The sequence below is a fragment of the Aquarana catesbeiana genome, linkage group LG03, assembly GCF_042186555.1.
Source record: "Aquarana catesbeiana isolate 2022-GZ linkage group LG03, ASM4218655v1, whole genome shotgun sequence".
NCBI classification, from domain to species: Eukaryota; Metazoa; Chordata; class Amphibia; order Anura; family Ranidae; genus Aquarana; species Aquarana catesbeiana.
The window spans coordinates 551,268,649-551,289,163 of NC_133326.1; the positions used below are offsets into that span (position 1 = coordinate 551,268,649).

At 44.3% G+C, this 20,515-nt stretch overlaps 1 protein-coding gene across 1 annotated transcript in view; it reads right to left on the reverse strand.

Annotated features, from left to right (window-relative positions):
• B4GALNT3 (beta-1,4-N-acetyl-galactosaminyltransferase 3) overlaps nucleotides 1-20,515 on the reverse strand; it is a 148,473-nt gene that overhangs the window by 28,812 nt on the left and 99,146 nt on the right. The window contains exons 8-12 of the mRNA XM_073621633.1: nucleotides 11,750-11,828; nucleotides 11,065-11,131; nucleotides 9,624-9,752; nucleotides 4,515-4,624; nucleotides 2,558-2,658 (exon numbers count right to left, since the gene is read on the reverse strand). Of these exons, the coding sequence (XP_073477734.1) occupies nucleotides 2,558-2,658; nucleotides 4,515-4,624; nucleotides 9,624-9,752; nucleotides 11,065-11,131; nucleotides 11,750-11,828 (486 nt within the window). The remainder of the gene's footprint in view (nucleotides 1-2,557; nucleotides 2,659-4,514; nucleotides 4,625-9,623; nucleotides 9,753-11,064; nucleotides 11,132-11,749; nucleotides 11,829-20,515) is intronic.

Consider the following 20,515-nt stretch of genomic DNA (forward strand, 5'->3'; position numbering starts at 1 on the left):
AAGTATCACTGGAGCAAGCATGTGGCCTCTATTGTGCACGCTTATAACAGCACCGCAAACAATGCCACAGGATACTCCCATTATCGTCTAATGTTTGGACGGGAGGCCCGGTTGCCAGTAGACTTGGCCTTTGGCACGTCCTTAGATCATACTTCAGCAACCTCCCACAGAGGGTATGTAGACCGGCTCCGGAAAAGTGAAGACCGCCTATGACAAGGCCCAAGCTACCACAGATGCCCGAGGACAAAGGAATCAAAAGGAACTTTGACCTCAGAGTATGAGTGCAGGATTTGCAACCAGGTGACAGGGTGCTGCTGAGGAATCTGGGTGTCCCGGGAAAGCACAAGTTGGCTGACCGCTGGAAGTCGCAGCCCTATGTCATTTGCAAGCAGTTGCCAGGACTCCCAGTGTATCAAATCCGACCAGAGGGGAGCACAGGCCTGCTGAAGACTTGGCACCGCAACCATCTACTGCCCCTATCAGAAACAGTTTGTTTGCCACCACAGCTAGATTCACAGTCCACGCCCACGGTCTCTCAGAGATCCAGACCAGTCACTAGATCTCAGTCTGTACCCCTCGCTGTTGACGATGAGGACAGCAAAGATGAAGAGATGGGGATAGACTGGTTGTGGCCACCTCAAATGCCAGGATTTGCCATTCCCTTTGTCTCCTCCTAAAGTGACAAACGCTGGGATTCTCAGACCAGAGGCTCCTGAGTTTGTGCCTCAAAGTCCACCCTCTGAAGAGTTGAAAGACACTCAATCTTCCCTGCTGACAGCAGACCCCGAAGATTTCCAATCATTCAATGAAGAGGGAGCTGAGGCTGATATGCAGGAAGAAGGAGAAGCTGTAGATGAAGCCAAGTCCAGTGTGCCTATAACGCCAGAGCCCAAAGAACAGAGAGAGAAGAGCCATTCACCCACCTAAGAGATTGACTTATGATACGCTGGGCGAAAGCTCTGAGGAAGCTGTTCTCACCTCAAAAAGGACTCTTGAGGCGCCTGGTCCTTCCACCACACATTTAGTGGAGGACAACCCCAACTCACCCCCTGGCACATCTAGCTGGGCCATCCCAATTCAGGTGGCTTGTAGGCAGGACAACCTCCCCTCCTATGCTAATTGGTGGGAGGTTCCTCTGCCAGGTTTTTATGCAGATGCAAACTGTCTGATTTCCCATGTACACTAACTTGCTTTCTCCGCTTGTATATAAAAAACATGTAATAGGTTACAGACTTTTTACTCCCTTTGGGGACCAAAGGTTCTTTGGTGGGGGGAGCAGCAGCAGAGAAGTGTGGGATATAAAGTCTATACACAAGGAAGCCTGATTGACTGTTTAAAGGACAGGACCGCAAATCCCAGGCTGCACTGCTCAGAGTCAGGAGGATTGTGGGAGAAACTATAAAAGACAGGGAGGGACTAGGCCAAAAAGCCTTATTCCTGGATCCCATCAGAAGAGCAACCCCTCTGTTGCTGTGTGTGAGGGGGATTGCGGCCTACAGTCTGCAGCCCAGCCCAGAGGAACAGAACCTGCATGCTTCAGCAAGACGCTCTGCAGCTGCAGGGAACTTCATGGGAGAGGCCGTTTCAACAGCTCAAAGACAGGATGCCATTGCGACACGTCTGCAGCCAGGAGAGTCGATCGATCGCTCCGTGGAGGACTGATGATTGCGTATAGGATTGGCAAGAGGGCTTTGTCCAGGAACTTTATTGCATTTCATAAGATACCACACCTGAATGTTGTGTACAGGCACCTATTATCTGGATCACATAGAGGAGTGCTACATCACAGAACCAGCTACTAACATTCCTCCTCATCACTCTTCTATATTGAGAGACCTTTATCCAACGAGCTCCTACATGCCGGTGAAGAGAATAAATGCAAAGCTTTGCTCATAGTACATTACTAAAGTGGCTCTTAAGAGGGACACACCACAGTGTTTAAAATCACTTCTTTGTGTGTATTGGATGTATTATAGGTTGGCCTGGGATTCCCCTTTAGCCATAGCATTTGACACACATCAATAGCGTGTTTGAGGGAGCCTATTTAATCTGTGTATAAAAAGCAGCTCCTTCGGGGTTCTTGCTACACATGTTATCCTTACCTGTTTATCATTTTAGGAACACTACAACCCTTTCTGTGAATAAGAAATTACATTTATTATATCCTTTAGCTCTAATCGCAATCTACTGTACATACAGTATGCAGGGACCTGAATCCTCATTGTAAATATGTACACTTCTTCTCTTCCTCCTCAACAAGTCATGGGCTGGTGTAAATTTCATCAATAGAAAAAACCCATTTCCAATAATACAGAGGCCTTTCCAATTTACTCCTTCACTTTAGTTACCAATCAGTATGTGTAGTGAATGATGGTGGACAAAGACACAAATTTGTCAGTGTCAGATCACATTAGTGGTTTTCCATTTTATCTGTTGCATTTAGTAAATCCAAACTTTTTTTTTTTAAATCAGTATCCTTTTTTGACTATCATTCAATTTTATATATACGTTTCTTCACATACAAGCTGATATAGAGTGTAGAAGTAGTTTGTCCTACCTGCTGGAATATCTTGTGTTCTCCTGGTACATGCACTCATTGTCCTTTTCCATGTGACTGAGCCGGGTGTAGTCATTGGGGAAAACATAACTTAGACGGACCTGAATACATGGAGGGATGATGACAGTGTTAAAGGGGAACTTTAGCCCTTTTTAATGTATATTAGATATGCATGTGAAAGAGAGCTACTTCCACATTCAATTCTTCCATCTTTTAAACCTTTTATCATAGAGGAGTTTCTAAACTTTTTTCTAACGCCCGCCCAATCACCTTATCACTGGACCCCATTAACTCACAACTACTACAGTCACCCTCTTGCTCTATTCTACACTCTTCAACTCACATTTTCAATCTCTCTATCTACTGGCATCTACCCCAACCCTGTAAAACATGCATGGGTCATGAAAAGCACTTGCTGGATCCCATCAATCTTAACAATCTGAGATGGGTCAAACTCCTAGAATATATAGTCTACAACTACATGAGCTACCACCTCATAACAACCTTCTTGACCTCTTTTAGTCAGGATTTTGCCAGGAACACTCCACAGAAACTGCCCTGCTAACTGCTAAAATCAATGGTCAATACTCTGTACTCTTACTCTTATGCCCTGTACACACAGTCGGACATTGATCGGACATTCCGACAACAAAATCCATGGATTTTTTCCGACGGATGTTGGCTCAAACTTGTCTTGCATACACACGGTCACACAAAGTTGTCGGAAAATCCGATCGTTCTGAATGCTGTGACGTAAAACACGTACGTCGGGCCTTTAAACGGGGCAGTAGCCAATAGCTTTCGTCTCTTAATTTATTCTGAGCATGCGTGGCACTTTGTGCGTTGGATTTGTGTACACACGATCGGAATTTGTTGTCGGAAAATTTTATAGCAAGCTCTCAAACTTTGTGTGTTGGAAATTCCTATGGAAAATGTGTGATGGAGCCTACACTCGGTCGGAATTTCTGACAACAAGGTCCTATCACACATTTTCCATCGGAAAATCCTATCGTGTGTACAGGGCATTAGACTGCTGCCTTTGGTACCACCTAATCCTCCTCATAAAACGCCACTCCCTTGGCCTCCATAACTCTGCACTTTGATGGTTCTTTTCTTATCTATCTCACCATACTTTCAGTCTCACTTACAACTCTATCTCCTCCTCTTTCTGTAGGGGTCCCCTACAGTTCCATCCTCAGACCTCTTCTATTCCCTGTCTACACCTCCTCCCTGGGTCAGCTGGTAGCTTCCCACAGCTTCCAATACCATTTCTCCCTTTTAGATTGTAAGCTGTCATGAGCAGTGCCCTTTGATCCCTTTTCTATTAAATTGTATTTAACTGTACTGTCTCCCACCATTTTGTAAAGCGCTGCACAAACTGCGGGCACTATATGAATCCTAAATTCAAGAGAATGTCCAGCACTTCAGGAGCAGTTAGTAAAGGTATAATGGTTGTTAAAGTGCTGGACATTCTCTTGTATTTTTAAAGCAAGTATACCAGCGGGCGTTGGTGGTTTGTTCAGCTTTTTGGGAGACTCTGGGAGGCACTTGTTCACTTGCAAACTCATTAAACTGTACTATATAAATCCTGTATAATAATAATAATAATAATAACAGAAAGGGTAGGACATTTTTAGTGGGAACATATTAGTGGGAACATATTTTGACTTCATATTGCACTACTATAATCTTTCTGATACAACTTTCTCATTTTTACTAAGCTGTTAATTCCATATTTTTGTTATTGTATTAAATATATAGATCTGTAGATTGGCCACTAAAGGGAGCTCTCAGTGGCTCAGTGCAGATACTTTATCCTTTCTACTAACTGTTGAAATATCAAGGCACAAAAAAAGTGTGTTAACTCACTCATAGGTGGGACAATCAGATCTAGCTGGCAGCCATGACAGTACTGACACTTTCCCCTTCCCTTTCTCCTCTTTTTGCAGCTACTTACAAATTGCAGACCCTGGTATCGTTGCAGGGGGTAACCTTCTACCAGGTAGCTGGGTCTGTACACACAGCTGGGCAGAACACTGTGCAGCTGCTGCAGAGGCAGAAGTGGGACTGGAAAATACAAAGAGACAACATTATATAGAGGCAATATCACTGATGTTTATAACATTAAAAAAAAAAAAACACCATCATCAACTTGATTTTCTTTGCTAAAAGTTATTACAAAAATGTTTTTATAATGTATATTACAGTATATTAAAGTAAAGAAGAACTAAAAGACAAAACTTTTTTTTTTCATTTTGGATAGAGTATGGTAAGGATAGCTGTCTTTGTCCCCATTGGGTAGATTTCCCTTCACTTCCTATCCCAATAGCCAAAACAGGCGAGTGAGAAAAAACCCTACAAAGTGAGGGAATTCCTGGTTGTCATCAGGGTCATCAGAACTAGTGTTCCCATTGGAAAATGTCCTCTCTATTTTGTATTTTCTTTCTTTTTTACTCTTGGTGATAATGGTAAACAGGACAAATGGAGAGGGTACATCTCACTAATGGGGACAGAGACAATAAAAAAAAACCTGACAATTATTCTAATCTCTCTCCACTCTATTCAAACCTAAAAAGAAAGGTTTTGCCTTAAAGTGGTTCTAAAGCCTCAATGTTTTTCCCCTAATGCATTCTATGTGTTCTGTGTATTCCCAGAGGATATTTTGTACCATTCTAACCATATATTCAATTGAGAGCTGGCCTCTTGGTGTCTGCCTTGTGTGGAAGCAAACAGCATCTCATATGTGGCATGGGTGTGGGTTGTCATTATGACTTCTTGGATAGAAAGAGCTTTCTGGTCTCTCCAATGGTGTACTAGCAGTAACCTTGCACTTAGAATATAGATGGCTATGGTACTGACTTCTATCGGTATTGATTCGGTGTCTAACGACAAAAGTGCTAGACCTGGCGATAGGGGTCTTTTTATCTTTAGAATTTGTGTAAGCAGTCGAAACACTGCTGTCCAGAAAGTGGCTATAGCTGGAGAAGACCATAGTATGTGGTATAACGTACTAACCTTCCCGCAGTTTGTGGAGAGAATTTTGCAATTCTATAGGGAGTTACTGTAAGTACCATCTAAGTAAAATTTTTTGTGTCAGTTCCCATTGGTTCACGCTTTTTGTCGCAGCGTATATGAAGCTGAGTGCCCTTTGCCATTGATCAGAGGTATATCTAGTATTCAGTTCATTTTCCCATGCCTGTATGTGGGAACTTTTAATGAATACATTCTTCTTGTTAAGCAGACTGTAAAACAGAGATATATCTTTAATCTTAGTATTTGGCTTAGTGTAGAATTGGGCTACATTCCATGGTAGTGATATAGCACTTTTTGGGTTGGAACAAATAAAGTGGTTTATTTGTAGATAAGTGTAATATTCAAAGTTGGATAAACCATACTCTAGCTGTAGGGATGTAAAGGTTTTGGGTGCTGAACCTATCATCAAGTCATCTACGCCTTTTATCCCTTTTGTCACCCATCTATTTACATTCAAGTCAGGTATGATGGTGGATAGTAGAGGTAGTGGGAGTAAAGTTGTTGTGGACTCCTGGAAGGAAGTGGTTATGAGTGATTTTTTTCCATGCCTGAAGAGAAGCTAATATAGTAGGGGATAGTGATGTGCTTTGTGGAACGCTGTATTTGCTCGTGAGAAGGAGGTGATAAAGATTATTTCCTTGTGTTTGGATTTTTACCAATGATTTTAATAAACATAAAGTGGTTTTACACTACGAGAGGACTCCTCTCCTTTCTTATTTTTTACTTTTTAACCTCCTCTGCCAACCAAATTAACGGGATAAGGACCAGAGCAACATCAAGAAGGGAATAATATCTATAGTTGATTGGGAGATCTGGATACATCCCACAGTGACCTTAAAAGCGCAGTTGGCTCCTCTTGTTGTATAGCAAGGGGGTCATCTGTATCTGGTGAGTGCAGATGATATTATATGAGCATGAGGTGGAACAGCATTAAGAGGGTTTGCTTTGGTGTCAAAGAACTTTTCTTTCAAATGTATGTGTAGACATTTCTTTTATTGCACAAGTGATTTGGACAGAGTATTTGAAATCGGCAATATAAGTTCACTTATAATTTTTTAAAAGGGAATTCAATTTCATTTGTTTATTTAAATAAGCACATATATATCATAATTTTGCATGTATTGATAGTTATAGCAAGCGCTGTTTAGCAATAATATTTCACTGTTTCAAATGCTGTGATGAGGGAGTGGGAGGCGGGGTCGAGTCGCCCGGTCTGTGTTAATAGAAGCAGACTGGGTGGCTCTGGAACAAGCATGCACGGGTACTCGCTGAAGAGGAGGTGCCTGGAGTGCCAGCGGGGGAACCCAAAAAAGGAGGATCGGAGCTGCTCTGTGCAAAACCATTGCACAGAGCAGGTACAGTAAGTATAACATGTTTGTTATTTTTGTTTAAAAAAATATGAAGGTTTAATATCACTCTAATGCCCCGTACACACGATCGGACATTCCGACAACAAAATCCATGGAATTTTTCCGGCGGATGATGGCTCAAACTTGTCTTGCATACACACGGTCACACAAATCTTGTCGGAAATTCCGAACGTCAAGAACGCGGTGACGTACAACACGTACGACCAGGCGAGAAAAATGAAGTTCAATAGCCAGTGTGGCTCTTCTGCTTGATTTCGAACATGCATGGAACTTTGTGCATTGGAATTGTGTACACACGATCGGAATTTACGACAACGGATTTTGTTGTTGGAAAATTTGAGATCCAGATCTCAAATTTTGTGTGACAGAAATTCCGATGAAAAATGTCCGATGGAGCCTACACACGGTCGGAATTTCCAACCACAAGCTCCCATCGAACATTTTCCATCGGAAAATCTGACCGCGTGTACGGGGCATAAGTTATTGTAGCCATGTCCCTGTAGGGGTTGCTGAATATAGTGGTTCACATATCACCCTGCCCAGCCAGACATCCATCTCTCAGTCACTCAGAGATATAAACCATTCCATGCTTTGTTTTGTTTTGTTTTTTTATTGAGGGGATTGAACTTGGATGGGAAAAGGGTAATTATGGGATGCCCAGGAATATTCAGTGCAAACTTGCTTGGGACTTTTATATACTGTACACTCCAGTATATACACTCCAGACTTCTCTCCAGCACAAACATTTGCTGGACACCGTTTCTCCTCCAGCACTTCCCTTGCTACAGACTGTTACTCCTCCAGACTAGCTAGCACCACATGGGTAGGCCTTACACTACTTCAGCCAGACCTCAATGAAGTGCCTTTTGCGAACAAGAATCTCAGGTCCCTGCAGTGTAGAAATAGTTTGGGTGCTAGCTGTCCTCTATTCAGCTACCACTCCCAGATCGCTCTCTTCAGGCCCTGCCAACCAGCCTGGCTGCAAAGACCTCTTTCCACTGCCCTTCCCACAGTCCTCTCTTCTGGTTTTGCACACATCTCAAACTGCAATCTCCCAGTTCTCTCAGGCATGCCTGCTCAGTCCCCCCGACTGTGCTCACTTACCAGCCCTCCTGGCTGCGACCAGTTGTCCTCCCTGGAGACTCTTATGCCGTGTACACACAGGCGGACTTTTCGATGGACTAGGTCCGGTGGACTTTTCGACTGACTTTCCGACGGACTTTCGAATGAACGGACTTGCCTACACACGATCAACCAAAGTCCGACGGATTTGTACATGATGACGTATGACCGGACTAAAATAAGGAAGTTCACAGCCAGTAGCCAATAGCTGCCCTAGCGTTGGTTTTTGTCTGTCGGACTAGCATACAGACGAGCGGACTTGACTCGAGTCCGTCGGAAAGATTTGAAACATGTTTAATTTCTAGGTCCATCAAACTTTTGGGGAAAAAAAGTCTGCTGGAGCCCACACACGATCAAATTATCCAATGGAGTCCGGTCCGCCATGTGTACGCTGCATTAGAAGTGTTCTCTCCCAGTGTCATCTCCTCGCTCTCTCATGTGCCTCTATTTCCAGGATCTCTTCACTCCTCCTGGATGCACCCAAGCCCCAGCACAAAGTCATGCCCCAGACTGGTGAGCTCCCAGTGGGCCCTGACAGCCTCCACACTCTTAACTCCAGCTCTTCCACCCGACAACTCCTCCTCAGCTGGCCTGACCCCAGTTATTTAAGGAGGCCTGCCCCCTGCCAATCCATGTTGAGGATTAGTCAGGGTTACCTAAAAAACCCCAGGCAGCTCCACCTCTCCTCTCTTTCCAGATCTTTCTCACAAGCTCTAGAGAGAAGAGGGAGGTCTCAGTGATGCTGCCTGTGTGAGTCACCAGCTACTACCCTGAGCCACTCCCAGCCCAGTATGAAAACAAATGGGCCTAGCCAGTAGCTAGGCCTGCCTAAATTTACCCACTCTGCTAGAAAATCCTCACTCTAGCACCTACCTAACTAGAGGCTGCTACACTATATTGTACCTTCTGTATTTATAATTATTTGTTCTTCCTAGTGCCGTATGTGTTGTTTTCCTGTCAGATGTCCATTGCTTCCTCTTCACCATTAGCAGATACTTTTTTATTATGCAGTTGGCGGACAGGGCTTTTTGTTCTCCCACTGAGAAAGAGATGAGAAAACTGAACTTTCTTTGTGTTTAGTCAGTTAAAGCTGAACTCCAGGCAGGTAATAAAAACACATGGTTCCTTCTGCACAGCAGCACTCAGACTGATAGTAGAGAGGAGTAACACTAGGGGCTAAGCACGCACTGACGTAGTGATGATGGGGCAAAGTGGTGACTCATCAGTGTGCTGCTACTCTTTCTTTGCCCAATCAGCAAAACCGGCACATTTTTGATTAAACTTTGCTGCACTGGAGGTAAAGCCTGTGGCCATGCTCTCTGGCAGTAATGTTTGGATTACAAAACTGTTTACACAGAATTTAAAATGATTTAGTAGGTAACACTTTTTTACATACAAATATGTATCTTAACACTGTACTGTTGCTGCCTGCCTAGAACTAAGTCTACTTTCAGCCAACACAGTATATGCAGAAATACTGGAATACTGATCAACTTATTCCTCTCCGGTAGCACCTTTGGAGAAAGTCCTAACATAGTCACCTTTATAGAATGTGTCTCTTGGGTCAGGTTTCAGTACATCCGCTGGGTGTTGGTCAGAGCTCTGGCTGTGGTGACTGGCTTTGCTCACTGGGGTCTGGGATGTGTCCCCCAGGGGAAGCTTAGATTCATCTGTGGACAAAAGGTCAGAGGGGTGAAATAACTTTGCATTTAAGATGATGGTGAGAAACAAGACTGAGAAAGATTTCATTATATAAAAGATAGATGAGCTAGTTTTACAGAGTTGGCCATGAATAGAAGGATTGGGTCAAGACAGGGTTGAAAGGGGCAATAGTGAGGAATTGACACTTGCCCCCCCCCCCCCCCCCCCCTCTTCTTATTTCAGTTTTTGGACAGGCTGTATGATCATAGATAATATCTGGAATTGTAAAAGCATTTGGGGTATACAAAGTGGAGTTATGTCCTTTGTGGCTATTGAGGAACATATTTACATTAAAGTTTCTGTGACTAAACTTCAGCTTTACCACTGTTGGATCCTGGCCTTGGGCACATGTCTCCCACCTGCTGTTTGGTGGAGGAAACATCTAGCTTTCTAGGGCCAACCTAACGCTAATCTGCTAAAAATATTCAATTTACATACAATATATATGTATCCAATCTACCAATATTCATATAGTTCATACATTTGGATGGCTGAATTGCTCAATTGAGTGATTCTCAGTAGATCAGACAGATCTATTAAACTAAGGTGAGGAGGAAAAAAGGGAAGAATTACCCCAGAGGCGTAACTAGAATCTTCAGGGCCCTGGTGCAAAAAAACATGAAGGGTCTCCCTGACCCCCTGCAGGGGCTCTTTCAACTGATCGTGGGACACTTTCACATGTTCTGCAGCTGGCCCCTTTTCTTGGGGCCTCCCCACAGTGGTGAAATGCCAGGGCCCGGTCACGACCTTAGCAACCCTGGTAGTTCTGCCACTGGTGTCAATAGTTATTTGTTTCTGTTATTTTGTTTTTTTGTTTTTTTTACCATTTGATTTATTAATTTATATTTTTACAATTTTATTTTTTATTATTTTTTACATTTCTTTAGGGAGCCCCGTAGGGGGGCTTTGGTGAAATATCAGGGATCTAAACAAACCTCTGATATTCCACCTTTGAGACAGATAAAGAAGGTCTGTACAGACCTTCCTGTTGATTTACAAACTGAAGCATAGTAAACACAGTTTACTATGCTTCAGTCATGAATGGACAGAGTCAGTGATCACTACCGATCACTGACTTGGTCCATTCACATAAAGAAGGCGCCAGTAAATGACATATTAACGGCCCCTTGCCTACTCGCCATGCTGGCACACCCCCTGCAGCAGCCAACAGGAGAGGAAACACCTTATCTCCTAAACTGACCATACTGGATGGCTGCTTCTTCCTCTATCTAACTCTCCTCTCCTGAAATACATACCATACACATTACACATGGCACTTACTTGAGAAAAGAGACAGGAATTTTGATTCTATTAGTGTAAAGTGGGATCCAGGAACTGCTTGACGCCACTATGTGAGATGAAGAAGAGGAATAAGAAAAAATATATACTACTTCTTAAGGATATAATGTAAAAGAATTCTTGCAGTTGCACAGATTGATTTCAAAAGTCCTATTTCATATCCTGGTAGGGTCAGTGAGCACTAAAAGCTGACAAGAACTCCTTAAAAAGGGCACTGCATGTGTGCAGACCACCTAACCCAGTGAAAAGATGGTGGGAGACCCTCATAATGTGCACAGCAGGTATGAAGACCTAGGAACTCAGTGCAGGAATGGTGCAGCTCCCTCATAATGTGCACAGCAGGTATGAATACCCAGGAACCCAGTGCAGTGATGGTGAGAATCCCTCATAATTGACACAACAAGTGTGCAGAGCCAGGAACTCAGTGCAAGGTTGTTGGGAACCTTTATATAATAGACATAGCATGAGGGCAGACCACGGGTGGTGAAAATCCCTCATAATGGGCACAGCCTGGGGGCAGAGCCGGGAACTGAACGCACAGATATAACCCTGGAAATTAGCTACAAATCTGGTAAGTGCTTGTTTTGGTCCTTAAACCTATTTCCTTTTGTCATGTACTGGACTTCACCAAGCAGAATATCACAAAGGCTCCACATAGACCTCTTACCGCCAGTTCCACGTGGTCTGTGCCAGAGTCGTCTTGCTTGTGTAAAAGTTCAAAGTAATACCGCCTAGAAGATGACAGCCTGTAAAGGAGGCACAATATATACATTAATGTAGGCTCTGTAAAGGCTCCTGATTTAAGATAGATAAGTGTACAGATATGAATTAACATTTATCCTCCACCCTGAAATATTCCTCCTTAAAGTTTAGTCTCCAGGCGCAAATGGTCCCCTTGGCATCTAAAGAACAGAATGCAGAAAGTACACATGTACTAGTATCTAGTAGATCTTTAGACAAAGAGCAAGAGGTAACTGCAATTCACATTAGTATATTTGCCAATTTCCTGATCCAAAGAACAGGATTTATTGACTTTGTTGCCAATTGAATATAAGTTAAAAAAATACAATATCGATTTTTTCCCCTGTATACCAGGGAGTATTGGGACATAGTGGATGGAAGAATACAGACCCTGGCATGCATAATAATGCCTCTTCAGCCAATCCCTGGTCTGTGGAGTGAGTGACCAGCAGGGGCTGAAACAAAGGTGTATAAATAGGCTGAAACCCAGAGCAGAGATCTTTTGTTCCTGGGTAAGGTTGCCACCTATTCACCTGAACAGTCCAGGACACATAAAAACCAGACACATTGTTCAGACTGGACCGTGGCTCATAGCTGGAGAGAGAATTAGGTGTTCTCCTCCCTCCAGCCTGCAGGGGGCGATAGAGAGCTGACACAGACAGTCTCACTCTCAGCACCACTGCCAAGGAATGAAGACTGCTTGTGTGGAGACTAGAGAGAGGAATGAGGAACTTCTTTGCAGTCTATAATCTGTTAGTACAGGGGAAAGGAGGGGGACAACTCTGATGTGTGGAGGGACACCTGGGGGCACCTGATGTAAGGGGGACTGTGATGTGTGGAGGGACTCTGATGGGGACACCTGATGTAAAGGAGGGACTTTGATGGGGACACCTGATGTAAAGGGGGGGACTCTGATAGGGACACCTGATGTAAAGGGGGGGATGGAATGATGGGGACACCTGATATGAAGGGGAGAAGACTCTGATGGGGACATCTGATGTGAAGGGGGGGACTCTGATGGGGACACCAGATGTAAATGGGGGACTCTGATGGGGACACCTGATGTAAGGGGAGGACTTTGATGGGGACACCTGGTGTAAGTGGGGGGGCTCTGATGGGGACACCTGATGTAAAGTGGTTCTATTTTATTCTACTTGAAATATGGATGTGATTGGCCTACTTTTTATGTTATATTAGAGAGCAATTTGGACCTCGCCTGGAAGAAAGTTTTAGCAACTGGACCTCCTTGAATTTCAATTCATTAACGCTGCCCTAGGTGGACGTTTTTGTGTTACAGGAATGTGCGCAAACTTGTATGCATTCCTGCAATGCACATGTAGCACTCTGGTGTTTAGGCAGGGTTGCTAACAAATTTAGTATGCCAGGTAGTACTTGTCCTGGCTAATTGTTAGAAGATCCACTGATTCCTCTTTAATTCTGGAATTGCTGCACCTTTTCTCTTCTGTCACAAGGTGGCACTGTGGCTGGTGACATTAGATCGACAAGGGCATAGCAAGGTCAGATTATGAATGGATGGGGTTTCTCAGCCAATTGGCAGGGTTTTTTTTAGTCCTTTGGCCTGCTGGGAGAGCATATTTATTTGGGTGGAGTCAGGTGATCGGGGTTCTGTGCCACATGAACGGCTGTCTAGGTGGACGTGTGTTATGTTAGGTTGCTAGGCCAGAAGCCAGAGGCCTATCCTGGGGACACCTGGCTCCAAGGCCTATCCAGGAGCAGGAGAAGCAGTACCGGGTTGGGACTGCAGAACTGAGTTGCGACGCTTCAGCCAGACGGGGAACCAGTTGTGGTCGGAAGTAAAGGGGAAGCAGTTGCCACTAAGGAACCATCCACCTTATTACCGGAGACTACTGTGAGTAAGCTTGAGGAAGTACTGGAGCGGTCTTCTCACCAGGTGAAGAAGTGGGAAAGCTTCAGCAAGTGCCAAGCCAGGGACCCAGTGGGTTAGCGGGGGCGACGCTTGAGAAGTATACAGCAAGTTAGCTGTGGAAGAGCTCAGGAGATCCGCAGACGACTGGGATCTGGAAGTCTAGTGAGAGACTGGAAGCTCAGTGAGTGAAGATCTACAGAGGGATACTGTGAGATAAGAGAATAACTAGTCTATGTTACCAAGAGTTATGTAGAACTACCTTTAGTGACTGTTACAAGTTCAGTTGCCATAGGAGACAGCGGCCCTACCTATACAGATGTGGCATCTGGCTGGAGGCCTTTCCCTGTATATCTGTCTACCTATAGTGTCTCGGAGTCTGCCAGTTACCATTGCATCTACCTAAGGGTGTCCTGGCCCTATCCCACTCTCCCACAGTTCTTATTAAGAGACAATAAATCATTTTATTTTGCATTACACCCACCATGTCTGTTAACCCACTCTACAAGGAAGGATGTCAGCTCTCCCTGATTCTCACCATCAGGCCTCTAGAGGTCTGGGAGGTCGCTACACACAAAAACACACACAGCCCTTTTGCAGGTGTGTAGTGGTGCCATTAAGACCACAACCACACACCTTGCTTTTGCGCTCATTCCCCTGTAGCAAATAGTATGGTAACAAAATACCATGCGTTTTGGTGCAGCACAATTTTTAAAAAAAGGTTATACAGGTTTTACATCTATTTGTACTACAATTTTTTTTTTTCATTTGTTTTGTATACTACAAAAAAAATGCCATGCACCACTAAAGTGTCCAGGTTTGGCTTGAAGAAACAGTGGCAACCCTATTTCTGGGGGAGTAAGACCCAGTCTGAGGGATGTGGCATCCCTGGGAGCTCAGCTTCAGCTAAAATAATCCTTTTTGGGGTCCCAGCTTTTGCCTTTGCTGGGGGACCTCTGGCCTAGTCTCCTGAAGCTTGTAGAGAGCTCTTTTATTTGGATCCAGGCCACAAGCAATCCAAGTACAGAAACTGACTGATTCTGCAGGCACAGTATTCAGGACACAGCGGGTACCAGATTTCTGGACCTAGAGACCTTCTCTGACCTCTTTTGGGAGAGCTTTTCCTTTCTTCACTCAGGACTATATTTCTGCTAAGGTGTCCCTGTTATTATCAGTTTACCTTCACTTTAAAAGGGGTGCCTTCACCCTGAAGGAATAGATAAAAATAAAGTAAGAGTAAACCCCCCCATCTCTGACTTTTACCGATCAGTAAGCCCATAAGGCTTACCTATAGGTAGTGTAAATATATCCTAAACATGCACTGTTTAGGAGATATTTACTGTACATGCAGCCAGTGACATCACTGGCACATGTGCTCTGAAGGAACGGCCACCTGGGACATTCCTTCAGAGCCCTGTGCCGTAAACTGCGGCTCCCACGCATACATGGGAATGATGTCATCACGGCTTCGGCCAGTCACACAACCCGAGTCCGCGAACCCGGAAGGAAGACCGGGTGAAGATGGGAGTGTCTGCAGCTCTGACATCTCAGTGCTGGAAGGGCTTTGTTTTAAGGTAAGTTTAACCACTTGACCACTGGGCACTTAAACCCCCTTAATAACCAGACCAATTTTCAGCTTTCGGTGCTCTCACACTTTGAATGACAATTACTCAAGTCATGCAACACTGTACCCAAATGAAATTTTTGTCCTTTTTTCACACAAATAGAGCTTTCTTTTGGTGGTATTTAATCACCGCTGGGTTCTTTATTTTTTGCTCTACAACCCCTGGCAAAAATTATGGAATCACCAGTCCCTGAGGATGTTCCTTCAGTTGTTTATTGTTGTAGAAAAAAAGCAGATCACAGACATGGCCAAAAACTAAAGGCATTTCAAATGGAAACTTTCTGGCTGTAAGAAACACTAAATAAAATCAAGAAAAATAATTGTGGTGGCCAGTAAGGCCCCTTTCACACTGGGGCGGTAGGGGGCGTCAGCGGTAAAACAGCGCTATATTTAGCGCTGTTTTACCGCGGTATTCGGCCGCTAGCGGTGTGGTTTTAAACCCCCGCTGTCGGACGAAAAAGGGTTAAAACCCCTCGTATAGCGCGGCTATAGCCGCGGTATTACCGCGGTATAGCCGCGCTGTCCCATTGATTTCAATGGGCAGGAGCGGTTTAGGAGCGGTGAATACACCGCTCGTTCACCGCTCCAAAGAAGCGGCTGACAGGAGATTTTTTCTTCTCCTGCCAGCGCACCGCTTCAGTGTGAAAGCCCTCGGGCTTTCACACTGAACAAACAGCGGAGGCTGTTTAGGGGCGGTTTGCAGGCGCTATTTTTAACGCCTGCAAACCGCCCCAGTGTGAAAGGGGTCTTACAGTTAGATTTATAGAACAAGCACAGGGAATAAATTATGGAATCACTCAACTCTGAGGAAAAAATTATGGAATCATGAAAAACAAACAAACAAAATAACACTCCAACACATCACTAGTACTTTGTTGCACCACCTCTGGCTTTTATAACTGCTTGCAGTCTCTGAGGCATTGACTTAATGAGTGATAAACAGTACTCTGCTCCAGCCTTCTCTGATTGCTGTTGCCAGGGGCATTGCTAGGTGGCAAAAAGACCAGGGGCTTCAGCCCACACACACTGACCTACCTGACCCACACTGACCTACACTGACCTACATACACTGACCCACACACACTGACCTACACTGACCTACCTGACCTACCCACACTGACCTACCTGACATACACTGACCTACCTGACCCACACTGACCTACCTGACCCACACACACTGACCCACACTGACCTACATACACTGACCCACCCACACTGACCTACCTGACATACACTGACCTACCTGACCCACACACACTGAAATACCTGACCCACACTGACCTACATACACTGACCTACCTGACCCACACTGACCTACATACACTGACCCACACACACTAACCTACCTGACCCACACTGACCTACACTGACCTACCTGACCTACCCACACTGACCTACCTGACATACACTGACCTACCTGACCCACCTGACCCACACTGACCCACACACACTGACCTACATACACTGACCCACACACACTGACCTACCTGACCCACACTGACCTACACTGACCTACCTGACCTACCCACACTGACCTACCTGACATACACTGACCTACCTGACCCACACTGACCCACACACACTGACCTACATACACTGACCCACACTGACCTACATACACTGACCCACACTGACCTACATACACTGACCCACCCACACTGACCTACCTGACATACACTGACCCACCCACACTGACCTACCTGACCCACACTGACCTACATGCACTGACCTACCTGACATACACTGACCTACCTGACCCACACACACTGACCTACCTGACCCACACACACTGAAATACCTGACGTACACTAACCTACATACACTGACCTACCTGACCCACACTGACCTACATACACTGACCCACACTGACCTACACACACTGACATACACTGATCTACCTGACCCACCCACACTGACCTACCTGACATACACTGACCTACATACACTGACCTACCTGACATACACTGACCTACCTTACCCACACACACTGACCTACCTGACCCACACACACTGACCTGGTACCTGCCATACACACACTGACTGACCTACCTGTGTCCAGGTCCTGCAGCAGCAGCTCAGCCGTGGTGCTGGTGTATGAAGCAGCCAGAAGAGGAGGAGAGCCGCCCGCCCGAGCACCGATCGATGTCGCACGGCGGCCAAATTGTGCTTGCCGCCTTCTTCCACTTCCTGTCACAGCGCGCTGGGATAGGACTGGGCCGCTCCAGTCCAGAAATGGCATGAGAACTAGCACGGAGGAGGAGGAAGTGCAATCCTCCTCCGCTTTGAATGCCGGGCAGTGTGGGCACAGTGGGCAGTGACGTCACTGGTTGCTAGCCGCTAGGCGGCTATAGCAACCAGTGACCGAGAGTAGAGTCGGGGGGGCGGGGGCGGAGCTGGAGCCGGAGCCAGCGCTACCACGGCTCAGTCCACCCCTGTCCCCTGCATTCTAGGACTGGGACCAGAGACTTGGGGCTATTAGCCCCAGGCTCGGGGCTGTAGCCCCAATAGCCACCCCCTGGTGACGCCTCTGGCTGTTGCCAAATCATCTTTGCAGGTTGGAGCCTTGTCATGGACCATTTTCTTTAACTTCCACCACAGATTTTCAATTGGATTGAGATCCGGACTGTTTGCAGGCCATGACATTGACCTTATGTGTCTTTCTTCAAGGAATTTTTTCACAGTTTTTGCTCTATGGCAAGATGCATTATCATCTTGATAAATGATTTCATCATCCCCAAACATCCTTTCAATAGATGGGATAAGAAAAGTGTCCAAAATTTCAATGTAAACCTGTGCATTTATTGAAGATTTAATGACAGCCATCTCCCCAGTGCCTTTACCTGACATGCAGCCCCATATCATGATTGACTGTGGAAATTTGCATGTTTTCGTCAGACAGTCGTCTGCATAAATCTCATTGGAACGGCACCAAACAAAAGTTCCAGCATCATCACCTTGCTCAATGCAGATTCGAGATTCATCACTGAATATGACTTTCATCCAATCATCCACAGTCCACAATTGCCTTTCCTTAGCCCATTGTGACCTTGTTTTTTTGTGTTTAGGTGTTAGAGATGGCTTTTTTTTAACTTTTCTGTATGTAAATTCCATTTACTTTAGGCGGTTTCTTACATTTCGGTCACAGATGTTGACTCCAGTTTCCTCCCATTTGTTCCTCATTTGTTTTGTTGTACATTTTCTGTTTTCAAGGCATATTGCTTTAAGTTTTCTGTCTTGACGCTTTGATGTCTTCCTTGGCCTACCAGTATGCTTACCTTTAACCACCTTCCCATGTTCTTTGTATTTGGTCCATGTTTTGGACACAGCCGACTGTGAACAACCAACATCTTGTGCAACACTGCGTGATGATTTACCCTCTTTACCTACATACTAACAAGCAGATTTAATCTGATGCAGGTGGTAGTATTTGTAATGAAAATTTACAGGGAGATTCCATAATTTTTTCCTCAGAATTGAGTGATTCCATAATTTATTCCCTGTGCTTGTTCTATAAATCTAATGCCCGTACACACGGTCGGACATTGATCGGACATTCCGACAACAAAATCCATGGATTTTTTCCGACGGATGTTGGCTTAAACTTGTCTTACAAACGGTCACACAAAGTTGTCGGAAAATCCGATCATTCTGAACGCGGTGACGTAAAACACGTACATCGGGACTATAAACGGGGCAGTAGCCAATAGCTTTCGTTTCTTAATTTATTCTGAGCATGCATGGCACTTTGTGCGTCGGATTTGTCTACACACAATTGGAATTTCCGATAACAGATTTTGTTGTCGGAAAATTTTATAGCAAGCTCTCAAACTTTGTGGGTCGGAAATTCCGATGGAAAATGTGTGATGGAGCCTACACACGGTCGGAATTTCCGACAACAAGGTCCTATCACACATTTTCCATCGGAAATCCTATCGTGTGTACAGGGCATAACTGTTACTGGCCACCAAAATTATTTTTTCTTGATTTCTTTTAGTGTTTCTTAAAGCCAGAAAGTTGCCATTTGAAATGCCTTTAGTTTTTGGCCATGTCTGTGATCTGCTTTTTTTCTACAACAATAAACAACTGAAGGAACATCCTCAGGGACTGGTGATTCCATAATTTTTGCCAGGGGTTGTATAAAAGAAAAAAGACCAAAAATTCTGTAAAAAAAATGCATTTTTCTTCGTTTCTGTTATAAAATTTTGCAAATTAGTAATTTTTTTCTTCATATATTTTGGCCAAAATTTATACCGCTACATATCTTTGGTAAAAATAACCCAAGTGTATATTATTTGGTCTTTGTGAAAGTTATAGAGCCCACAAGCTATGGTGCCAATCTCTGAAAATTGATCACACCTGAAGTACTGATGGCCTATCTCATTTCTTGAGACCCTAACATGCCAGAAAAGTACAAATACCCCCTAAATAACCCCTTTTTGGAAAGAAGACATTCCAAGGTGTTTAGAAAGATGCATGATGAGTTTTTTGAAGCTGTCATTTTTTCCCACAATTCTTTGCAAAATCAAGATTTTTTTTTTATTTATTTTTTTTCACAAAATTGTCATATTAGCAAGTTATTTCTCACACACAGCATATGCATACCACAAATTACACCCAAAATCACATTCTGCTATTACTCCTGAGTATGGTGATACCACATGTGTGAGACTTTTACACAGCGTGGCCACATACAGAGGCCCAACATGCACGGAGCACCTTCAGGCGTTCTGGAGCACCCATGCCAATTCTGACATTTCTCTCCTACATGTAAAAATCACAATTTATTTGGTAGAAAATTATATAGAACCCCAAAACATTATATATATATGTTTTTTTAGCAAAGACCCTAGAGAATACTATGGCGGCCGTTGCAACTTTTTATCTTGCACGGTATTTGCGCAGCGATTTTTTGAATGAGTTTTTAAAAAAAACAAAAAACAGTTTTATGCTTTAAAAAAAACAAAACAGTAAAGTTAGCCCAATGTTTTTGCATAATGTGAAAGATGAAGTTATGCCGTGTAAATAGATACCTGACATGTCACCCTTCAAAATTGTGGAATGGCGCCAAACTTCGCTACTTAAAAATCTCCATAGGAGACGCTTTAACATTTTTTACTGGTTACATGTTGTGAGTTACAGAGGAGATCTTAGGGCCAAAATTATGCTCTTGCTCTATCGATCGC